Source organism: Gymnodraco acuticeps, unplaced genomic scaffold (assembly GCF_902827175.1).
Source record: "Gymnodraco acuticeps unplaced genomic scaffold, fGymAcu1.1, whole genome shotgun sequence".
Lineage (NCBI taxonomy): Eukaryota > Metazoa > Chordata > Actinopteri > Perciformes > Bathydraconidae > Gymnodraco > Gymnodraco acuticeps.
Genome location: NW_022990889.1, coordinates 351,165 through 373,467, shown reverse-complemented (window position 1 = coordinate 373,467; position 22,303 = coordinate 351,165). Strand labels below are relative to the sequence as shown.

Sequence of the window (22,303 nt, the reverse complement as noted above, 5' to 3'; positions counted from 1 at the left end):
CACCAAAGAGCGCGTGATTTATAATAGTGAGGTGCTTGAGTGGACGGGGCTATACAGACATATTACCTATTGTCCATTAAATGTGGGGCTGTGCGGTTATTACATAATGTTTAACCTAAGTATTATATAAAATATCCATGTTTAAATCTGTAAATTATTAATTTACCCTGCTCTTTGTAAGTGCACCGCCCTTCCGGGAGATCCCTTTAAGATCAAAGTAGCGCCACCAAGGCGGGCTCATCCCCTGGTTCCTCCTAGAATGTCTGGAAAATTCTCTGCCCTTTTTTAAGCGCTTGTCAGATGCCATACTGCGAGACAACGTGGACCTGAAGTAACGTAAACGAAAGCTTCTATTCTGCTCGGATACAAGTGTGACGGATGCAAAACAATACCAGTGCATCTAGCAGGAAGCTGTATCGTGCATTTTATTAACAGTAGCACTCACAAGTAAACAAGGCTAGAGATTTAAGCAACGTTAGTTAGCTAGCGTTTCAGTGAGTGAGGTTGTTTGTTGCTGCACTTAGCGTGGTTTGAGAAGTAGTTAGCTTAGCCGCTGCTACTATTAGCTAGTGTTAGTAGAAATTGTGGTGCGGGTCAAAGGACTAGGAGGGTTAAATCTGCTTCATGACAATGACTGCAGAAGAGCAGACGGAAGGACAGCAGACCATCCCCATGGAGGGAGAGGACATCACCCCAAAGAAAGACGGGGGTGTTTTCAAGGTAACGTTAAGTGATTGTGTTTTGATACTACATTATGAATCCTGGCTGCTTGTTGTTTACTCATGCGGATAGGCTAACGTGAGCTAATGCTAGCTTATCTCGTGCACCGTGAATAAAAACATCGTATGCAAGCTACACTGTTTATCCATTGTCCTACCATTGGTATCCCAGCTAACTTATAGCCACGATGTCAACAACATGCGTAAAGATAATTAGCCATGTCCGCATCTTTAGAAAGATCTAGAACCACGGAGACATACTAACCGCTAAAACTATTAGTGGTGATGCGGGGTTATTTAATATCCTCACACGCACACATTTACAACTCACGTTCATTCACATGGCTTTTGGACCTGGTTTTAGTTGTCCGTAGCTGAGATGACTTTCTAACTTTCAATCCCCTACCGTTTATATGATAAATTCTCCTTTTGCTGTCTGTTCTCCAGCTGGTCAAAAGAGAAGGCACAGGCACAGAGCTGCCTATGACCGGTGACAAAGTGTCTGTTCATTATGTGGGCACACTTTTGGATGGTTCCCCATTCGACTCAAGCAGAGACAGAGAAGACAAGTTTTCCTTTGAGTTGGGCAAAGGTTTGTTTCATATCTACCTTAGATGTGAACATTTAACTTTCATTGTTGCCCAGCCACTGTTGGTAATCCATCTTCTTTGTGTTTAGGTCAAGTAATAAAAGCATGGGACATCGGCGTGGCCACAATGAAAGTGGGGGAGTTGTGCCAGTTAACCTGTAAGCCAGAGTATGCTTATGGGTCTGCAGGGTGTCCCCCAAAGATACCCCCCAATGCCACTCTGGTTTTTGAGGTAAGTGTCAGTAATATCAGGTTATTTTGTCTATATGTTACATTGCAAACCGTTTCCCCTGTTCTATGATTGAAATGCAGTATGCTATTATCCTTTTTAGGTGTGAAAATATATGATTTTACCCATGTATGCACACTTAGGTGGAGCTGTTTGAATTTCGAGGCGAGGACATTACAGAGGGAGAGGATGGAGGAATTATCCGTCGCATTATCACGAAAGGGGAGGGATATTCCAAGCCTAATGAAGGAGCTTCTGTTGACGGTAAATCATCCAGACACTGCTATTTCTTTGCTAACAATGAAAAGAGATTAGAGTACCTACTTACATTATTATTTCTTTGTTTTTGCTAATTTAAGACTTTTTAATGCACTTACTTCTTAACAGTTTAAATACTTTTAATTATTAATTAAAAAGCATGTTTATACATATCAATTACTTACCTTTAGATGTATTAGGTCAATGCTAAGGTGGCTTTAAAGCATTTAAATTGTCATCCATTATTAAGAGTCAGCTTGAATTCATGAAAATAACTTTAGTTTCTAGAGAAGACAATTAATTCAGGGCTTGACAAAAAAAATTCTCGCCATGAAACTCGGCACCTACTGTAACTTGTTGAATAAAAAATCTACTTATAACTGCTGTTTTACAAACGTTGACAGCCATATTTTATTTTCTGTAGGGGGAGAGGGTTAGAGTCTATTTAATAATGCTAACTTTGCTGTCACACATTTACAGGCATCCTCAACAAAGCAGAACATATTTATCGACTGTTAGTTGCAGCAATTATCCTCAGCTGCAGCTTTTTGACAGCTGTCAATCTACTGCATGCTAACAATTGTGTGGCTAACTCATGTCTGGTTTGTGGCACAACCTAACCTAAGCATTTTCCAACCCTTTCAGTGACTGTGGAGGGTTCCTATGAGGGACGTGTTTTTGACGAGAGAGAAATTAAGTTTGAGATTGGAGATGGAGAAGGTCTTGGCCTGCCAGTTGGAGTGGAGAAAGCGATCATAGCGATGGAGCAGGGAGAGGAGGCAATCTTCCATATTAAGCCTAAGTATGATCATATATATTAAGACATGTGTTTTGAATTAAGTGTTGTATACAGGTCTCTCTGATCATTCATGTGTCGATATACATCTCTGAAGCTGAACGGTTTGAGTTGAATCCAACTCGGCGATAAAGCAATCTTAGTGTTAAGACAAATGGATAACAGGAGTGACATTTTGCCAACCCAATCAAAGATAGAACATAAGACACTATATTACACTGCAAAGCTGTTTTAACTCAAACTGCAACTGAAACTACAGTATTTTTACACCACACCTGAGATTATCAATGATAAATTAATATTGATTTGCAGATATGGCTTTGGGAGTGCCGGAAATGCAAAGCATGAAATTCCTGGTGGAGCAACGCTGCAATACAAAATAAAGCTGGCAGCCTTTGAGAAGGTAAACAGATCTTGCCGCTGAGTAGTAAACACAACTTGGCTTATAATGTTCACAAATTAAATGTCATGTTTCTCCTCTCAGAAGTGATTTATGTGTTATGGTTTCTTCAGGCTAAAGAATCATGGGAGATGAACACAGTAGAGAAGCTGGAACAGAGCATCATTGTCAAAGAGAAGGGAACACAGTATTTTAAGGTGAGCATTGGGATGTTTACAAATGTTATAATCATATATATATCATATCTTAAAGACATAGACCTCATGTTTTCTATGTTTTGTTGCAGGAGGGGAAATACAAGCAGGCGTCAGTGCAGTACAAAAGGATTGTATCATGGCTGGAAAATGAATCTGGTTTGTCAGAGGAGGACGAGAAGAAGGCAAAAGCTTTGCAACTGGCGGCAAATCTGAATTTGGCCATGTGCTTCCTTAAACTACAGGAGCCAAACAAAGCCCTAGAAAACTGTGACAAGGTATTTACAATCGACTGTTTGCACATTATTCATTCCGTATATAGCACGTTGGAGACTTGTGAGCGTGAACATTAATAACATTTCACTGTACTCTGTTAATGACCATAGGCTCTGGAATTGAATCCATCCAATGAAAAGGCTTTGTTCCGAAGGGGAGAGGCACTTTTCGGTATGAAGGAGTTCGACCAGGCAAAAGATGTTTTCCAGCAGGTTCTTCAACTGTACCCTGCCAACAAAGCTGCCAAGAGCCAGGTACAAGCTATGTGTTGATTGATTTCCACCTGGGTCGTAATTACCGTAATTACCAAATTCGCCCTGATGATACATTTGTTACAAATGGGAGGAAAAGGGTTCATAGTAGGGATGTTAAGATTCACATAGGTGCCCCGGCATAAACGTTCAAGATGCAAGTGCACCGGTTGAAAGAGTGCACATCGGCTACAGTTTGGGTTGGACTCGCGATGCATCGATTGTAGCGTCTTTGCATCGGTAAAAAAACGATTAATTTATATAAAATCGCACTACGGAGGCCGCGAGTCTCAGTTATCAACACACATGGAAGTCGAGGAGAAAGAGAAACACCTCGCACCGAAAAATACATACAAATCAAACGTTTGGAAACACTTCGGATTTTTCAAGAAAGACGGTCAACCTGAAAAATCGCTCGCAAATTGTAAACGATGCCGTGCCGCTTTAAAGTACACAAGTAGTACGAGGAACTTAGCGACGCACATAAAGAGGCGACATGGGGTCTGCGGCTGAAAAGAAAAACCTCAAAGTAAGACATATGAGTTAAATCACTGAGAGTGGTGTTTAGTTTACAACAGCCTGTGACTGCCAATAATAGTTTAAATGTCTTCCTTACAATTGTAAGCAGTTATGAAATACCTGTTTGTGAAAGGTTATTTGTATTTTTTATTGTTCATATAGAAACCACTGCTTTCTGCTCACTGGTGAGTTAGCCTATGAACGAGTGTTAAGCACATCAGGCTGGCAGTTGTTTGGGCATTGCACTATGGTAGTTGTTATTTGCACATTGTTAATCATAGGCAATGCATACTTAAATTGTTTAACTGTGAGGTGTTATAAAATTGTACTGTACTCTGGAGAGTTTTTTAAGGTAAAAAATAAATAGCATAATGGGATGTGCAGTACTAGTAGAGAGAACCAAATATGTAAAGCACTTTTTGTTAATTTATGATTTGCTGCATATAAGGAACAAAACAAAAATCCTCTGTCGTATCATTATTTTGCATCGTATCGCATAATGTTGAATCAAATCGTATCGAACTGTATCGCATCAGGGGTGAATCATATCACATCGCCTGGTGTTTCAAATTTATCGTTAATGTATCGTATCGTTAGCAACGTATCGAGATGCGCATTGCATCGGCCTCAGTGATGGAGATGCACAGCCCTAGTTCATAGGGATAAATGTACAGTGGGGCAAAAAAGTATTTAGTCAGCCACCAATTGTGCAAGTTCTCCCACTTAAAAAGATGAGAGAGGCCTGTCATTTTCATCCTAGGTACACTTCAACTATGAGAGACAGAATGGGGGGAAAGAATCCAGAAAATCACATTGTAGGATTTTTAATGAATTAATTGATAAATTCCTCGGTAAAATAAGTATTTGGTCACCTACAAACAAACAAGATTTCTGGCTCTCACAGACCTGTAACTTCTTCTTTAAGAGCCTCCTCTGTCCTCCACTCGTTAACTGTATTAATGGCACCTGTTTGAGCTCGTTATCAGTATAAAAGACACCTGTCCACAACCTCAAACAGTCACACTCCAAACTCCACTATGGCCAAGACCAAAGAGCTGTCAAAGGACACAGAAACAAAATTGTAGACCTGCACCAGGCTGGGAAGACTGAATCTGCAATAGGTAAGCAGCTTGGTGTGAAGAAATCAACTGTGGGAGCAATTATTAGAAAATGGAAGACATACAAGACCACTGATAATCTCCCTCGATCTGGGGCTCCACGCAAGATCTCACCCTGTGGGGTCAAAATGATCACAAGGATGGTGAGCAAAAATCCCAGAACCACACAGGGGGACCTAGTCAATGACCTGCAGAGAGCTGGGACCAAAGTAACAAAGGCTACCATCAGTAACACACTATGCCGCCAGGGACTCAAATCCTGCAGTGCCAGACGTGTCCCCCTGCTTAAGCCAGTACATGTCCAGGCCCGTCTGAAGTTTGCTAGAGAGCATTTAGATGATCCAGAAGAGGATTGGGAGAATGTCATATGGTCAGATGAAACCAAAATAGGACTTTTTGGTAAAAACTCAACTAGACGTGTTTGGAGGAGAAAGAATGCTGAGTTGCATCCAAAGATCACCATACCTACTGTGAAACATGGGGGTGGAAACATCATGCTTTGGGGCTGTTTTTCTGCAAAGGGACCAGGACGACTGATCCGTGTAAAGGAAAGAATGAATGGGGCCATGTATCGTGAGATTTTGAGTGACAACCTCCTTCCATCAGCAAGGGCATTGAAGATGAAACGTGGCTGGGTCTTTCAGCATGACAATTAGGGATGCTCCGATCGCCAATTTCGGGGCCGATCGCCGGAATCAGTATCGGCCGATACTGATCGCCGATCCGATCGAGTGGGCGGGGCCTAAATGGAAGATTTAAACATCACTTTAAATCTTCCATTTAAAGTGATGTTTAAACTCAGTTAATGGGGCTCATTCACTGGAGCTTCCACAAACAACAATCAACTTAATTATTACATTCAAATGATGTACATACAGGATTTTTATTTTTTTCTCATTTTGTCTCATAGTTGAGGTTCACCTAGGATGAAAATTACAGGCCTCTCATCTTTTAAGTGGGAGAACTTGCACAATTGGTGGCTGACTAAATACTTTTTTGCCCCACTGTATATGTGTCTTTTTTAGAGTCGATACTAGTTCTGCTTGGAGATCTGTCTTTATTTATTGTGCATCTACAATGAAACTGGTGAATGTTGCTCTCATATGTATTGTTAGATTTTGCTATGAGAGTATTACCCTATCTGGCATGAGATTATTTGGCATATAAACCGTTGTTGCTGCATTAATTTGCTGTTTATTGAACAGTCTTAATCACGATGCCTCATTCACACCAACGGTGTTTCAGGGCCGGTTCGGAGCTGGAGCTTGAAAAGTACCGGGTTTTCCTGTTCACACCGCAGCGGCGCAGCCTCTTAGCTCCGGAATCCGGTTCGTTTCAAACACCAAAAAATGGTCCGGCTAGAGCAAAAGCACTGCATACGTCGAGGCGGGGCCGGGATCAACTCCTGAACAACAACAACAAGCCCGCGTTTTATCCAGTTTGTACACAACGATGGAGAAACTTAACAAGCAGCAGTGATCCACTGAAGAGACCAGCTACCTACTGGGAATCTGGTCTTCAGAAGAGGTAACGAGTAGCGTTTAACACAATCGGCCATTGTTGTTGTTGTCGCTGTGAGGGGTTTCTGCGCGGTTTGGCTTTATGAAGCAGGTACGCAAACGGTAACGTCATGACGCAAACGATGACGCAATGACGCAGCACCAGTCGGACTCTGGGTGGTGTGAAAAGAGCCGGAGCTGAACCGGTTCTGAACCTGAAAAGCTCTAGCACGGAGCTTGAACCGGAGTTGCGTTGGTGTGAATGAGGTATAAGTAGTTGGGGAAAAAACACATTTGTAGTCGTAATGATCCCTTTAGCTAATTTTTAAAAAGGCTCTTAGAACAATGGTATATTTGGTTGAACTGTTCAAATCTAAAGACATAAACTGTGTTGTATTGTATCTTACGGCTGTAACTGTGCTATATCTAAAAATATGGTTGCCTGACCTCTTCTTTAATATATTGCCAGGTGATTCTTTGTCAGACACGTATCAAGGCACAGCACGAAAAGGACAAACGCATCTACGCCAATATGTTCCAGAAATTTGCAGAGAGAGATTCAAAGGTGAGGGATTGTGCTCTCTAAAACAGCCACAAGGGGGTGGGATAGTCACGCTTCAATATTGTTAAAGATGCCTACTCTAAGTGAAATGCCATCCTGATTTTTATTTTATTTTTCTCTCTTCATAAACAGATAGAACAAGACGAGGATAAAACTGAGACTACCAACAACGGCAATGATGACATGGAAGTTGAAGATGGAGAAAAGGAAGTTGCGATTGAAACAAAGGCATAGATGAAAACGTGACTTAATTGTTCACATGCTCTTCAATCTTTTGTAACTTCAGCCATTTGTGTTTAGTGTGTGTGTGTTTTGTTTGTGCGTACGGATGTGTCAACGAGAGCGCTGACTTTGGTAGTGTCTCTGTTGGCTTTCTTTGTGTCCGTGCTTTTTGCTGTGGCAGCTGATGGCACTGTGGGAACTGGTTTTAATAAATGATAAGAGTGCCACAACCCCACCCCTGAACCTTTTCAACTCACAGCTTTTCACAGCATTTTGGGTAAAAAAAAAAAGCATCCAAGTGCTAAGTGCGGACTTTCACCCGTTAAGGGCTAGACCATTCACCTTGCACTACCCTCTTTCCTCTACCCCTTCTCACGTGTTATGCTTTCCATCTCACACTCCTCATGGGCCTACTGATCAATCATGGAGTTGTGATGGTGTTGTGCATAGTAACTTTTGTCCCAAATTACGTATGTAGTGCTGGACAGTTTGAGTAATAAGACGTTAGCCTGGAATAACTTGGAGCTTCTCTCTCAACCGATAAATGGAGCTCCTTCGTTACCCCCAGGGTACAGGACTATTCACATTTTTTGGGGAAATATTTACTTTGTACTTTTTTTGTTTTTTTTGTTTTCTTCCCAGTGTAGTGCTTGTGACTTCTGTATTGTTCTCAAAATGGATGAATACAACCATTTACTTAACTGGAATATGTGCATTTTAAAGCAGCTAGAAAGGACATGAATTGGCTCCTCCTGGACACACTTAAGTAATAGAACGGTTAAGTGTTAGTCTTAATTTACTGTAAAAAGTACATGTATGATTGTGTGCATGTACAGCTCTTGGGACTGTTAATGACGGTACACCAGAAGAAGATGTGAGCCCTGTTTTAACTTTGCGTGGGGCAGAAACTGAACTAGTGGGCTCATTGGAAACCGTGCCACGGGTTGTGTGTTGAGTTTATCTTTGTCTTTTGGAAGGGTCACTGCTTGGTCTGCCCTAAAAGAAAGATGTAATAAAGAATAGCTTAAAAAAAAAAACATGATTGTGTGTATTATTCTTGAATTGTTTCGTGGCAGTTCATTTCAATCAAACAATCCTTAGGTTAGTTATTTTCAGATTTAGATCAGAATGCCAAACCAGGGGAACAAACAAATTAGAAGCCCGATTTGGGAGCAACAACTGGCTGAAAAATAATCCTCTCCCAGACCTAAAACAGTACACCTCCTCAGGACTGTTCCTCAGTTTTGTCTAACCACTGCTAAAGAAGTCTGGGTGTTCCCTCAGCATAAAACACATGAACAAAAAATAATAGTATGGCTTAGAGACTCAATTTACAGAGATAAAAACCATTTGAATCAGGGCTGCAATTTATAACTTTATCAATTCATTTGAGGATAATTTTCTAGGTTGAATATTGTTTGTTTTATAAAATGTTTGTCTACAATTTCTACTTTGTAGACTTACACTGAATACATAAAAACTAAAAGAACACATATGGAATTATCTAGTAAACAAAAAAGTGTTCCAGAATAGAAAAAAAAAATCCAGAATATGATTTATATTTTGCTGGCTACTGCAGAATGCTGTGGTAGCCATGCTGGTTAAGTGTGCCTTGAATTCTGAATACATCTCCAACAGTGACACCAGAAAAGCCGCCCCACACCATCACACTTCCTCCTCCATGCTTCACGATGGGAACCACACGTGCAGAAACCATCCGCTCACAAAGACACAGCGGTTGGAACCAAAAATCTCAAATTTGGACTCATCAGACCAAAGTGCAGATTTGAGATTTCCACTTTCTGATGTCCAATCCTTGTGTTTCTTGGCCCAAACAATTATTTTCTTCTTGTTGTGCATCCTCAGTAGTGTCTTCTTTGCAGCAGTCTCCTTTGAACGGTGGATGCTGAGATTTGTCTGCTACTTGAGCTCTGTGATCATTTATGTGGCCTCTAATCTGAGGTGCTTTAATTTGCAGTTTCTGAGGCTGGTAACTCTTATGTATTTATCCATTATGTGGTAACTCTTGCTCTTCCTTTCGCTGGGGGGTCCTCATGAGAGCCAGTTTCATCATAGCGTTCGATGGTTTTTGCGACTGCACTTGAAGATTCATTCAAAGTTCTTGACATTTTCCGGATCTACTGGCCTTCATTTCTTAAAGTGATGATGGACGGTCGTTTCTCTTAACTGAGTTGAGTCGTTTTGGCCATAATATGGATTACAACAGTAATCAAATAGGGATTTCCACTGTGCACTAACCCTACCTCTGAACAACACAACTGATGGTCTCAAACACATAAAGAAGGCAAGTAATTCCACAAATTGACTCTTGACAAGGCATACCTGTCAATTTAAAACCATTCTAGGTGACAACCTCATGAAGCTGACTGAGATAAGCCAAGAGTGTGCAAAGCTGTCATCAAGGCAAAAGGGGGCTTCTCTGAAGAAACAAATGAAAAAATATACTGAATTTTGTAACACTTTTTGTTTACTAGATAATTCCATATGTGTTCTTTCATAGTTTTGATGTCTTCAGTATTAATCTACAAAGTAAAACAAATTAAAATAAACAAAAGCCATTGAATGAGAAAGTGTGTCCAAACTTTTGACTGGTACTGTATAGCTATATTAAAGAAGTTAGTTTACATATTTTAAAGGATGAAAACAGCCATTTGTAATGAACAACTAAACTTTGTTTCTCTTATTTGCAACTGACTTCTTGAACCATGACTGTCTACCTATCTATGCAATGAATACCATCATGAATTTCTCAGATCACACGACATGAACCTCACCTCCAGACATGGTGAAGTATTTGTGAAGTGAGTTGACTGTGTTGCAACTGCAAGGCTTTCAAGGCAATGCAACCGGTTTGTCTTTGCAAAATCCCTTTCTCCTGTAATATCCCTGTTCAGGAACCACTGTGAGAACGACTGCAGACAGAGTAAATTACATATTCATACACATTTAGAATACTTTCTCATACAACCAAATGCCAGAAGAAGGATTTCCCCCAGACACACAGGTTTAATTGCAGGAATCGGTGAGACTTCAGGGGCCTCATTTATAACGCCGTAATCGGGCAGTTCGATGTGTGTAGAGATGTGTGTAGAGGTGTGTGTGGTTAACACGAAGCAGCCTGCAGTCACTCACTTAAGCTGTTCTGATGAAGGTAAACACAGCGAAGGTGGTGCGTAAAAAGGCATAGCTCTTTACCCGCTGGTGCTGCACTTCTCAGAGGCGGAGTTACACGTCCCGCTGCATCCTGATGCTGCCTGCAGCCATTTCATGAAGTGAAGGAGGTTTTCCTTCTATAAAACAGCTGCGGGCAGCAGATACCGTGAGAGTCCCGGACATGAATTCATAGATCAAAGCAGACTGGTTTACTCTCCTGTTTTGCCAATCCGGTGCTTAAACAAATAGCTCTACACCCCTGGCCGACATGTCCTTAAAATGAAGTCAGAGTTTGAAATATATCTCAAATAATGTATGCACTGCCATTTCCCCACATCAACATAACAGTCTGCAATTAAACGGTTGTCTCGAGTCCTGTGCGCTCCTCTTCCTACTTGGCGCACCGGTAACTTTCTCGTGCACACGAGAGGCTGAGACCATGTTGAGCCGCCGAATCCCTCGGAACATCATAAAAGACATTTTCAACGGTTATCTGGTGAAAGATTAACTAGTAGCAGCATGGAGGTCGGATCGTCACCAAAATAAATAAATAAGTGGTCCGAAAAAAGAAAAAAGTTCAAAAAAAATACACATAGCCTTCCTCAGGCAGTGTGTTTGTACCGGGGACAGGAGACACCCCCTTGATGAGAGACTGTAAGAAATGATCGGGGAATCCCTCCGGAGTGAAGTCATGACGACTGGATCGGAATTATGTTTTCGTATTTGGTGGTTTGTGTCCCAGCTGTGCGCATGCAGCGTCTCCACTGCAGCAACTCTATATCCACCAGTTAAAGGATATACAACTAATGTGTTGTGTTATATTAGCTGTACAATTTACCACATATGGTGTTCTTAGTTTCCATACCTCCTGTGTTTTATGAGCGACTTATCAAGTCTTAGCAAACGGCATAAAACATGATTAAACATGGTAGCCGTATAAAACCATGCTCGTACAACCTATAGAAATGCAAAACCGCATCATTTATGAGAAAACATTTCATAACATTATCACAACATATTCGAGGTGGTTTTAAATAACATATCCGTATTTATTTATTTCTCCAAGTTATGTTTTTGTGTGCACTGAGGAGTCTCAAACAGGTGTGTTTAATCATTTTAAGATTGGCTTTAATCAATGTTTGAAAATGAATTGTTCATATGATAAATGAGAGGTAACATTTTGTTTATGGTATTATTTCCACATATTTCTCTCCATTCTTCCTTCTGCCAACGCAGTGTCGCAGTTTCTCGTCTCTCCCGTTTTTGTGCTTAGTGCGTATGCATGGGTTAGAGTTTGCGTGGAGGACCGCACGTTTTCCCGTCAAGTTAGTATTTTATAAATCGCAAACATTGCGTAGAAACTGGCGTACGCCATTTTTTGAGCGTATATCCCTTTATAAATGAGGCCCCTGAACTTCTCCCACCTCTGACAGTAAATCCTGAGTGGTTACCAAAATAAAGGTAACCAAAAAAGGTTATTTTAATTTGACAAATCCTGCACTCAGCTTTGCTTTCTCCAATATCATTGAAAAGCAGCCAGATGCTGCTTCTTTTTTCAGATTTCGCTAATTTCTTGACTTTTTCCGATGCGCTTGCATTTAAATCCGTCTCCCCGTCGCTCTGTGCAGCTGGCCTGTACCACTACACCTGCTGTGCCCCCCACCCTTCTTTCACATAATGGTATGATCCTAGTGTGTCCTCGCATATGATTGGCCGAATGGTGGCCCAGCTAAATAAAGACCCGCCCCTGCCTGCAAGGATTCTCAGCAAGAGTAGGAGCGGCTGAAGATTCTGCTCTCCCCGACGGGAGTCTTCTCTTCTAGCGGCAGCTCGCGATCGGCGTGTTGGAGACCCCTGAATTAAAGTATCAAGTCACCTCAAGTCAGAAGGCTCAAGTCCAAGTCAAGTCCCGAGTCATTGGTGTTCAAGTCCAAGTCGAGTCGCAAGTGTTTTGTGATTTTGTCAAGTCGAGTCTCAAGTCATCAAATTGGTGACTCGAGTCTGACTCGAGTCCAAGTCATGTGACTCGAGTCCACACCTCTGCTTTGAGTCTTCAAAATGTCCAATGTCACAGACTGGGACTTTCTTTAGAGTCAGTTGTATTTACATTCAGTATGACTTGTTATGATTCAATGTTGATGAAAGGGAAATGACAGTTTAGAGTCAATTGTGATGTGGACTCTCATCCCAGAATTTTAAGGAAATCAGTGGGGATATTGAAAAGGAAACATTTCAGTCAAGGGGCATCATATGACCAATATAGACAGAAGAGCAACATTTATTTGAACATTTAAGTCAATGATACCATTCCTAGGTGAACTTAACTTCTGTATGGAGTCAGATCAGTCTCAATATTAATAAATGCTCACAGAAGGATTCACAAATGTATTTTGTGATGTATATATAAATGACTCTCCACAACAATATCTCTCAATGCACTCACAAATATTTATTGTTGTATATAAATGTACAAAAAAATGGGCATTTAAACTGCTTTTTATTAATTCAAAGACGGCTCTGAATTAATAATCAAATATGTTTCCTTTCTTTACTACTGGATGAAATTACAAAATGTACCCATAATTTTCCTCATGCTAGTATAGCCACATAAAAGTATCAAACCACCTGTTAAAATGCACCAGAATACAGGAAATCTATTTTTTTATGTGGGGGAGGACCCCCACACCCCCCGTTAAAAATGTCCCCCCCACATTCAGGATGCTTCCTACGCCCATGGATAGTAGGCTATATAAAACCATGCTCGTATCTACAACCTATCGAAATGCAAAACGGCGTCAGTTTAGACGTAATACTGTCCTTCTGCTTACCGCATCATTTATGAGAAAACATTTCATAACATTAACACAACATATTCGAGGTGGTTTCAATAACATATCCGTATTTATTTATTTCTCCAAGTTATGTTTTTGTGTGCACTGAGGAGTCGCAAACAGGCGTATGTGTGATCATTTTAAGATTGGCTTTAATCAATGTTTGAAAATGAATTCTTCATATATGATAAAAGAGAGGTAACATTTTATTTATGGTATTATTTCCACATATTTCTCTCCATTCTTCCTTCTGCCAACGGTGTCGCAGTTTCTCGTCTCTCACGTTGTTGTGCTTAGTGCGTACGCATGGGTTAGAGCAGTGGTTCCCAAACTTTTTGTGCCCAAGGCACACCAAAGGACAAGTAAAAATCTCAAGGCACACCTATTGTGCAAAATAGCCCTTATAACACGTGTTATCACTCATATCATGTAAAATATCTGTAAATGTGCATAATTATTTACTAATGCCAAATAAAATGTGACAAAGACAACTATATTACTCATGAAATATTTATTAACGAAATATTTCAGAAATTAATTTGAAACTTTATCAAATTAGGCTTCATCAAAGCAGCAACACAGTCATTTAAACCAGACAGGTCACAACATTAAAAATGAGGCAAAGGAAACTCAGCAGAAATTCAGCACAGAGAACTGTCAATGCAAGGAAGCTGCACTGCATGGTCCTGAACTACACATTATAAATGTAACATTTCAGCAATCAGCATTGAAACATGTGCTATTGTAAATATTTTTGCCGACTTACAAATTAGTGAGATACATGTGCCTGTCGGGGCGCGCAGAATTGTTTTATCCTTGGTGGCACTGAGGAGAGGGCCACTCGCAAGTCCTGTTCAACAGAGAGCCGTGACCTCCTGTTGTTCTTCATGTAAATCAGAGTAGATAACGCCAACTCCAGAGATGGGGTCGTTACTAATTTGTTTTAATATATTACATATTACTTTAAAAAAAGTAATATATTACACTACTTTGTTACTATCTATATAAAGTAACTCGTTACTTTACTCGCCGAGCACGTACGAACTGCGCATGCGTGAGTGGCAATAACTATCCTTACCAGCAGGCGGCGGTAGTGTGTATTTGTCATTCAAAACAGGCAACAACCGGAAGACAGAGAAGAAGAACAGACTGCGTGATATGGAGAGGCGAAGTCACGCCCATCTACTTCCGGACCATGGGACCCCGGAAGCGAAAAATGTACATTGAATTCAATGGAGAGAGAACACATATCTTTTGATCCCGTTTGAATTGTGCCACGAACTACACATATGATGTTTGTCAATCTTAAACAATCATTTCCATGTCAAAAAAGTCACATTTTGTCGTAAAACTATGGGCTTAGAACAGTCTCATAATACACACATGCGCACAGAAGGATTCACACTTGTATTTCATGATCTGCAAAAGGATTCACACTTGTATTTCCGGATCCACACTTGTGTTTTTCAATGCACACGCAAATGTATTCCGTTTCATATACATGTAAATAAAATCCAAATACAGAAAAAAGTTTTACATGTGTATTTTTGATCCTCACATATTTGTTTTCCGTTTAAAACCTCTGAACCTGCAAACACAAACCGCTTTCTGTGCATGGATCGCTGTGCATTCGTGTGTGGGTTTTTTGAGACTCCCCTGACGGTCAGCCGATTCGTACTTGTAATTATTTCTATCTATAGCCAATCAGATGTCTCCTCAATTCTAAGCCAATCACATGAGCGCGCCCCCACGAGGGTAGATGTCTTGCGTTCATGACGTAGCGCTTCATGTACGCATTTTGCGCAGTCCGGAGCTGACAGGTCTATGGAGCCTGCATGCAGGCGCTAATCTCAGGACACCTCCACTCTCAGTACAGCGCCACTTTCCGAACAGGAAATGAACGCAAATACAAGCCTTTATATTATTAAGGTACAGCGCCACTTTCCAAACCATTGATGAATGCTTGTGTACACAAAAACGGCAGGCAAACCCGTTTTAAATGTGTGTTTCCTGTATGGCGAATACAGCTGCTTTATTTATGTCTGTATGAAGTTGTTGTGAGTGTGGAGGGAGCAGCTACAGGTTAGCTTAGCCTAATCGATCAGTGCACTACGAAGCCAGTGCTAGACAGTGACCTGTTAACGGGGGGCGGGAGCCCCGCCGGTCATTATCGGCCGATATTCACTCTTAATAGTTTGATCGGTGCTCTCTATAAAGGCCGATCAGGAGAGCTGGATCTGATCGATATGGACATAAACGCGAGTGAAGTATAACCGGACGCAAGAGAGAGATCAGATCAGCTGCTGAGTGAGTCTGATGGAGCCACGCTGCTCTGCATGATCACCTGAAGCTCCGCCCTCTGTTTAGCGAGCTGACCGGACTGCGCAAAATGCGTATATTAAATAATCTTACCCTCGTGGGGGCGCGCTCATGTGATTGGCTTAGAATGAAGGAGACAGAAAGCTGTTTGTGTTTGCAGGTGCAGAGGATTTAAACGGGAAACTAATAAGTGAGGATCAAAAATACATATATAAAACTTTTTTCTGTATTTGGATTTTATTTACATGTAGGCTATATGAAACGGAATACATTTGTGTGTGCATTGAAAAACACAAGTATGGATCCGGAAATACAAGTTTGAATCCTTCTGTGTGCATGTGTGTATTATGAGACTGTTCTGAGCCCATATAAACTGCTGAAATATAAGACTATGAAAAATACGCTACTACAAAGACTACAAATCCCAAATCCCATTCTGGGTCGCGTAAGTGATGTCACAGGCATGCTCGGTGATTTATAATAAGACTCGTAATTAAAGCGAAGAAGAAGAAGATCTCATAACTGATTTATTCCCTCCAATAAATTATAGATCGCTAAAAATAAATTCACTTTTACAAGATGCCTGTGTGCTTTGTACCAGGTTGTAGTCATACAAGTGATCATACCACTTGCTCCTTCTATCGATTCCCGTCTGATGAAAGGACCAGGAGTCGCTGGATCAGACATATCAGGTAATATCATAGGTAATATACATGTTGTGCATGTTCATGTGCATAGTCAAGTTAGCTACCTAGCTAGTAGCGACGAGTAGCGAGCACGTTAGTTAGCATTACATTACTTAGCCTTGTCATTTTTAGTAGCCTTACCATGAAGTTATTATTTTATTACATGAAGTAAATTCCAAAATGTTAAACAGTAACCAAACATGATGGTAAGTATTTCGTGAAACATTTGAAGAGTAGCCTACTGCGCCCTCCACCGGGTGCTAAGGAAGCAGTTCAGGGAGAGTCGAAGGCAGGCAGGGAGCTTTGCATGACATTCTTCTGGACGTGTTTCATTGTGATGACAATCTGTTTGTTGGAAAGACAGTCGTTGTGTGCTTATTGAGAGAAAATTGTTAGAAGAGATAATTATTCAAAGTGTTGTTACTTTAAAGTGTTGTTACTGACCTTTTTCTCTTTTATTTTCTTTACCTCACCTGTAACTGCTGAGACGTTGAGGAACATGCACACTGACCTGCTCTGGCAACCTGACTTCCACTGTACGTAATAGTATTTGGTTATGGTATATTATTTATATACATCAAAGGCACAATGCACCCCCCAGAGACACACATGTATTGAGTGTGATATTTTGCATAGGTCATGTGAAATCATCTTTACATACTAGATAACTGTAGGAGCGGCAACTTGTTTTGAAATTGAATTTTTAATATCCGATAATAAAGTTGATCTGTTTTCTTTATTCTTCTCTCTTCCCAGCTCCATCCATCACCGTTCTCTGTTCCTGCAGGTCCTGCTAGCTAATCAATGCTCATATGTTTTTACACAATTACAAATAAAGTCATTGTAATGTATAACATGAAGTTGTGCTTCATTCGGAGTCAATAATAAATTCATTCTGCCTTCAACTGCGCAATGATTGTGGACTGCACCGACATCCATGTAGCTGCCCCCCAGTAAGATGAACCAAGCAAAGAGGGTCACCATCATGCCCAAGGACATCCAGCTGGCCAGCCGCATCCGCGGAGAGAGGGCTTAGAGTGACCTGAGACCAGCACACCCAAACACAACAGCTCTTTTAACAGCCACCTACATTTTCAAAGAGTTGCAATCCTACGTTATTATAATGAATAAACTGGTTCATGTATCACTTAGTTTACTGAACCGTGATGAATGAAAGTGAAATGAGTGAGGTAGTGGTTTACTGAAGTTACAAAGACATTAATATATGAGTAACAGGTCAGTGTAAACACAAGCTTCTGTCAATTATGGATCATTCAAACTATTTATATACAAATATGTAATAAAGTTCTAAAACAAGTATTCGGTATATTCCTTGATAGCTTTTGGAGAAGGTTGTTTTTAAGTTTACTAAAATCTATCGTTTCAACTGTTTCACTTTGTAAAAAAGGAACAGGTGAGTAGAGCATCATTGAGTTTCTTATTCTGTCAGTAAATTATCCAAATGAATGTTTTTCATTATTTTAGTCAACCATAAACAAATTGATTGTACCTTTTAATGATGACCTTACATGGTCGGCAAAGTTAAATTAACTTCAGAAAATCAAATCTGTTCTGAGAAAAAACTAATAAATGTTTAAAGATAGGAACTTGCCATCCCACTGAAAAACAGTCCGTAGAGATTTAAAGGCGTAGTTGTAGTTCAATCCAACGTTTCATTTGGATTCATTTGACAACAGTCAACTATTTTCATAAAGAATATATATATATTTTTCAAAGTCAACTTTATTGTCAATCTTACTCAGTTTGAGAGATCAAAAAGACGTTTAAATAAAATTATACATTTTACAGATATGTATACAAATATATATATCCTATGTATAATGATGGTGTATGATGTAGAAGGAAGTGTGTTAGATAACAAGTAAATATAGAGTTACATACAGATCCATGTTACAGCAAAAGATGGAATAACTCAGAAGCACGCAGTATAATAATAATTACATGCAACAATTAAATAACTGCTCAGCATCTCCACCACAATCCCAATCTGCTGTGTCCTGTTTTCCTCCCCCCTGCATAACACCCCATCACACATACGAAACACAACGCAGAGTCCGAGGGTGTTAAGAGTATGTTTATTGAAATGTCCTCCTCTCTACTGGCCAACACAGGGAGCATATGCTGGGTGTAGAATTGTTCCAGGAGGAGGAGTTTTCCATGCCATGCAGGGTCTTTGGGGATGGGGATGATGATCGCCTCCTTCGTGGTCCACACAACAAAGTAGCAGAGACTCCGGTCTGTGATATGCAGCTGCCCTTGGACCTGGTGCCAGTATGGGTGATTCTCTTTGAGAATATATGACCCACCCTCCTCACGGAGACAGAAGGATGGTAACTGGACTGCCTCTGCGATGGTCATGTTCCTCTGGCTGTGTGGACACTTCACCTCCAGCAGGGCAGATGGCTGCACAAGTCCATCGGGTGATGCTCCCAAAACACCCGACTCACTCACAAAGAGACCAGACTCGATTCGAACACTGTCACTTGATAGGCCTCCACAAAAGCCTCCACAAAAGCCTTCACCCCTTCGGCTTCGTTTACAACCCCCCAGTTGACAGTTGGCGATGTCTCTGGCCAGTGGGTTGTATGTCTCCTCTCGCTGTTGGTAAAGTTGAGACACCGGCTGGATTACTTTTTAAGTGCCAGGCTTCCTCCACTGGCACTCAACATCTGTGGAGCTGATCTGCCACATGGCAAATATTGCCAATGCTGCAGCGTGGCTGCATTTGTACATCCCCTGTGCACAATCACAGACAGCGCTCTGCATCGCGCCATCGTCTCCCATGCAGATCTGTAAAAATAAAGTAAGAACCATTTGTTAGCATGCTATAATAGATTGAATGAGCAATAATACAAGGATGGTCCGGATCTGGGGGTGGGAGGGTTTATTTGTCCATAGTGTTGTCCTCTTGTCTGTTGTTATTGTTTGTTTTTTCTGTATTTTTTGTAATTTATGTTGTATTGGTTGTGATTGTACATTGTATTTTTCTAAATGTGTATGAATACATTTTTGAAAAACATTTGATCAACAATAAAAAAGGATTTGGTCAGGATCTAGACTCAGTGTGTAGTTTATTAATTAATCAATGCTCTCTACATTAGGAAAACACATACCGGTGTACCAGAGGGAGTCACACACAGCTGTGCCTAGATAACCAAAATCCTTGAATCTACACACAGCAAATAAACTCAAATGACACAACGAGAAAAAGGAGATCACACATACAGTATAGTCGATATAAAACTGGCCGCTTCAATCTGAAGAGCAACTAAAACAAAACACGGGAGTGTACCTTGTTCTTGTGAACACTAATGTTATCCACAGCATACACAGAGACCACGAAGTTCTTAAGGAGAAAACTAGTTGCTAAAACAAAACACGTTAGTGTACCTTGTTAGCTAATGTTAGCTAGCTGACATTAACGTTAAACATTGCACTCATATTACTCACCGAAACCTTGTAAAGCCGGTCCCGCATGCTGGCTCTCAACGTGCCCAGACTTGTAGTGATTTTCACCTCGTAAAATAATGTTATTCTCATTCTGAAAGAATGTGGTGAAATGTGCTAACGTGACGGCCATCTTTATGTTGGTGACGCGTATTGTGCGAGACCAGAGACCTGTAGTTCACTGAGCGGTTTCACACAAAAAAATGTGTAACTTCACAGTTTTACGACACATTTTTATTTTTTTGACTTGCAAAATGTTCTTTTAAATGGACAAACATCATATGTGTCATTCGTAGCACAATTCAAACGGGATCAAAAGATAACCTTTCTCTCTCCATTGACTTAAATGTATAATTTTCCGCTTCCGGGGTCCCATGGAGGCTTTCGGAAGGGGAGGGACTTCGCCTCTCCATAAACAAACAACAAATAGCGTGTGCGTTAGCTTCACGTTAACATGTGTTCTTTGCAGGTGCTTGTTGAGGTTTGACGTGGTGTTTACAGCAGTGGATAACAGCTTCTGGCCTGGACACAGTTTGCACCTCACCGTCACATTCCTGTCTATTCTTCGGACGAACTCAAAGTAATGGGCATACCTCCACCCCTCGAAAGTTATCGCTGACAGCCATGTTTATGCAGCACTGCACGTGGAGATGTGGACGCACAAGTCGCGCAGATTACGTACATATAAACCTACAAAGTACTGATATAGTAAATAAAAAAATTATTATTTTTGTGTAGTTGTATATTGCAATAATAACGTATGGTTGTCACAAAATCCCAGGGCACACCCGGACTTGCCTCACGGCACACCAGTGTGCCACGGCACACCGTTTGGGAACCACTGGGTTAGAGTTTGCGTGGAGGACCGCACATTTTCCCGTCAAATTAGTATTTTATAAATCGCAAACATTGCGTAGAAACGGGCGTACGCCATCTTTTGAGCGTATATCCCTTTATAAATGAGGCCCCTGGACACTTACACCAAACGTATGTTTCTCAGTTTCAGTAACAGTGCAGTAGCCTACTGATTTCACCCCTCTGATTGAAAATCAAATTTAGTGAGGAAACAAATTGTTTTGCCAGTTGAAAACTATGAGAAATGTGTCAATGTTATTAAGAAATCTTCTGAAAGTATTTCAAAGGAGCAAACATTCAGCCAATCCTATACTCCATGATGTGTGACATATTCATACAGAAGGTCTAGTGTTAAAAGGTGCTTTACCACCACATCCGTTTATATTCAAGTTGATGTTTGAATAATCAGTTGCAGGTTTGATAGTGAAATCATGAATTTTAATTTATTTTCATACATTTTAATTTCTTTGGATTTTTAACTGCTGTTCAGATTACGTAAATAAAATGTTCTTATATCAGTGAATTGTGTATAGTAATGGATCTTTTCTAATATTTTATTGAACACACAAGAAAAAACAAACAGATTGACTGCAGGAGAACATATTTTATAGAGGCAGGCCTAAATATGTTTTCTGCAAAGGAGAAATACCAAAAACAATTGCACTGTCCAAAAAATATATTTAATTAAATGTTAACAACATGGAAGCATTTATATTTTGAAGGCTTTTGTGTATTTTGCTAATTATTCTAAGATAAAATTATTCTAAGATATTTTTCAAAAGTGCAGCTGTCAAAGGTCAGAGTCTTCTTTCCCGAGGACAAACATGATCTGATCTGATCCTCCAGCTCTCTCACCGGTGTCAGTTTACGAATGGGATTCTGCGGTGTGATTACTGCCCAGCATCGCTTGTTCTCTACAGGTAGATGATACAGTAAAAGAGCTATTCATTTTCCTTTTATTGTATTTGATGTATTGAAGGATAGATGTTTTTTGATAGGATTTTATTTTGTGACAAAGATACTATTATCAGAGGTTGATAAAGGGAGGGTGGAATCACCTGGGAGGGTGTTTATTTTTCTCAGCAGCAGTAGCCATCTTCTTTTGTTCTTTGTATGCTTGCCTCGCAGCGGACAAATAAACCACCATTTAATTAGAAAAGCATTCATTTTGTTCAATAAAATGGATTTCTACCAAACAGATTAAACAATGCATCCACATATAACTTTTATGCACTTAGAGATTATATGTGGGCCAGCTGTAATTATATAATTGCTCTATTTACTATTTTGCATATTTGATTAAACTGTATTTGTATTCACTTTTGTTCAGGTTAGTAG

General features: G+C 40.3%; 1 protein-coding gene across 1 annotated transcript; it reads left to right on the top strand.

The window, feature by feature from the left end:
* Positions 1-273: 273 nt before the first annotated feature.
* fkbp4 (FKBP prolyl isomerase 4) lies at positions 274-8,669 on the top strand. The gene is made up of 11 exons (XM_034233528.1): positions 274-720; positions 1,167-1,311; positions 1,398-1,540; positions 1,681-1,801; positions 2,441-2,597; positions 2,904-2,994; positions 3,105-3,188; positions 3,278-3,463; positions 3,572-3,715; positions 7,318-7,413; positions 7,543-8,669. The coding sequence occupies exons 1-11, from the start codon at positions 625-627 to the stop codon at positions 7,642-7,644; spliced, it is 1,365 nt and encodes a 454-aa protein (XP_034089419.1). The 5' UTR covers positions 274-624; the 3' UTR covers positions 7,645-8,669.
* The last annotated feature ends 13,634 nt before the right edge of the window (positions 8,670-22,303 follow it).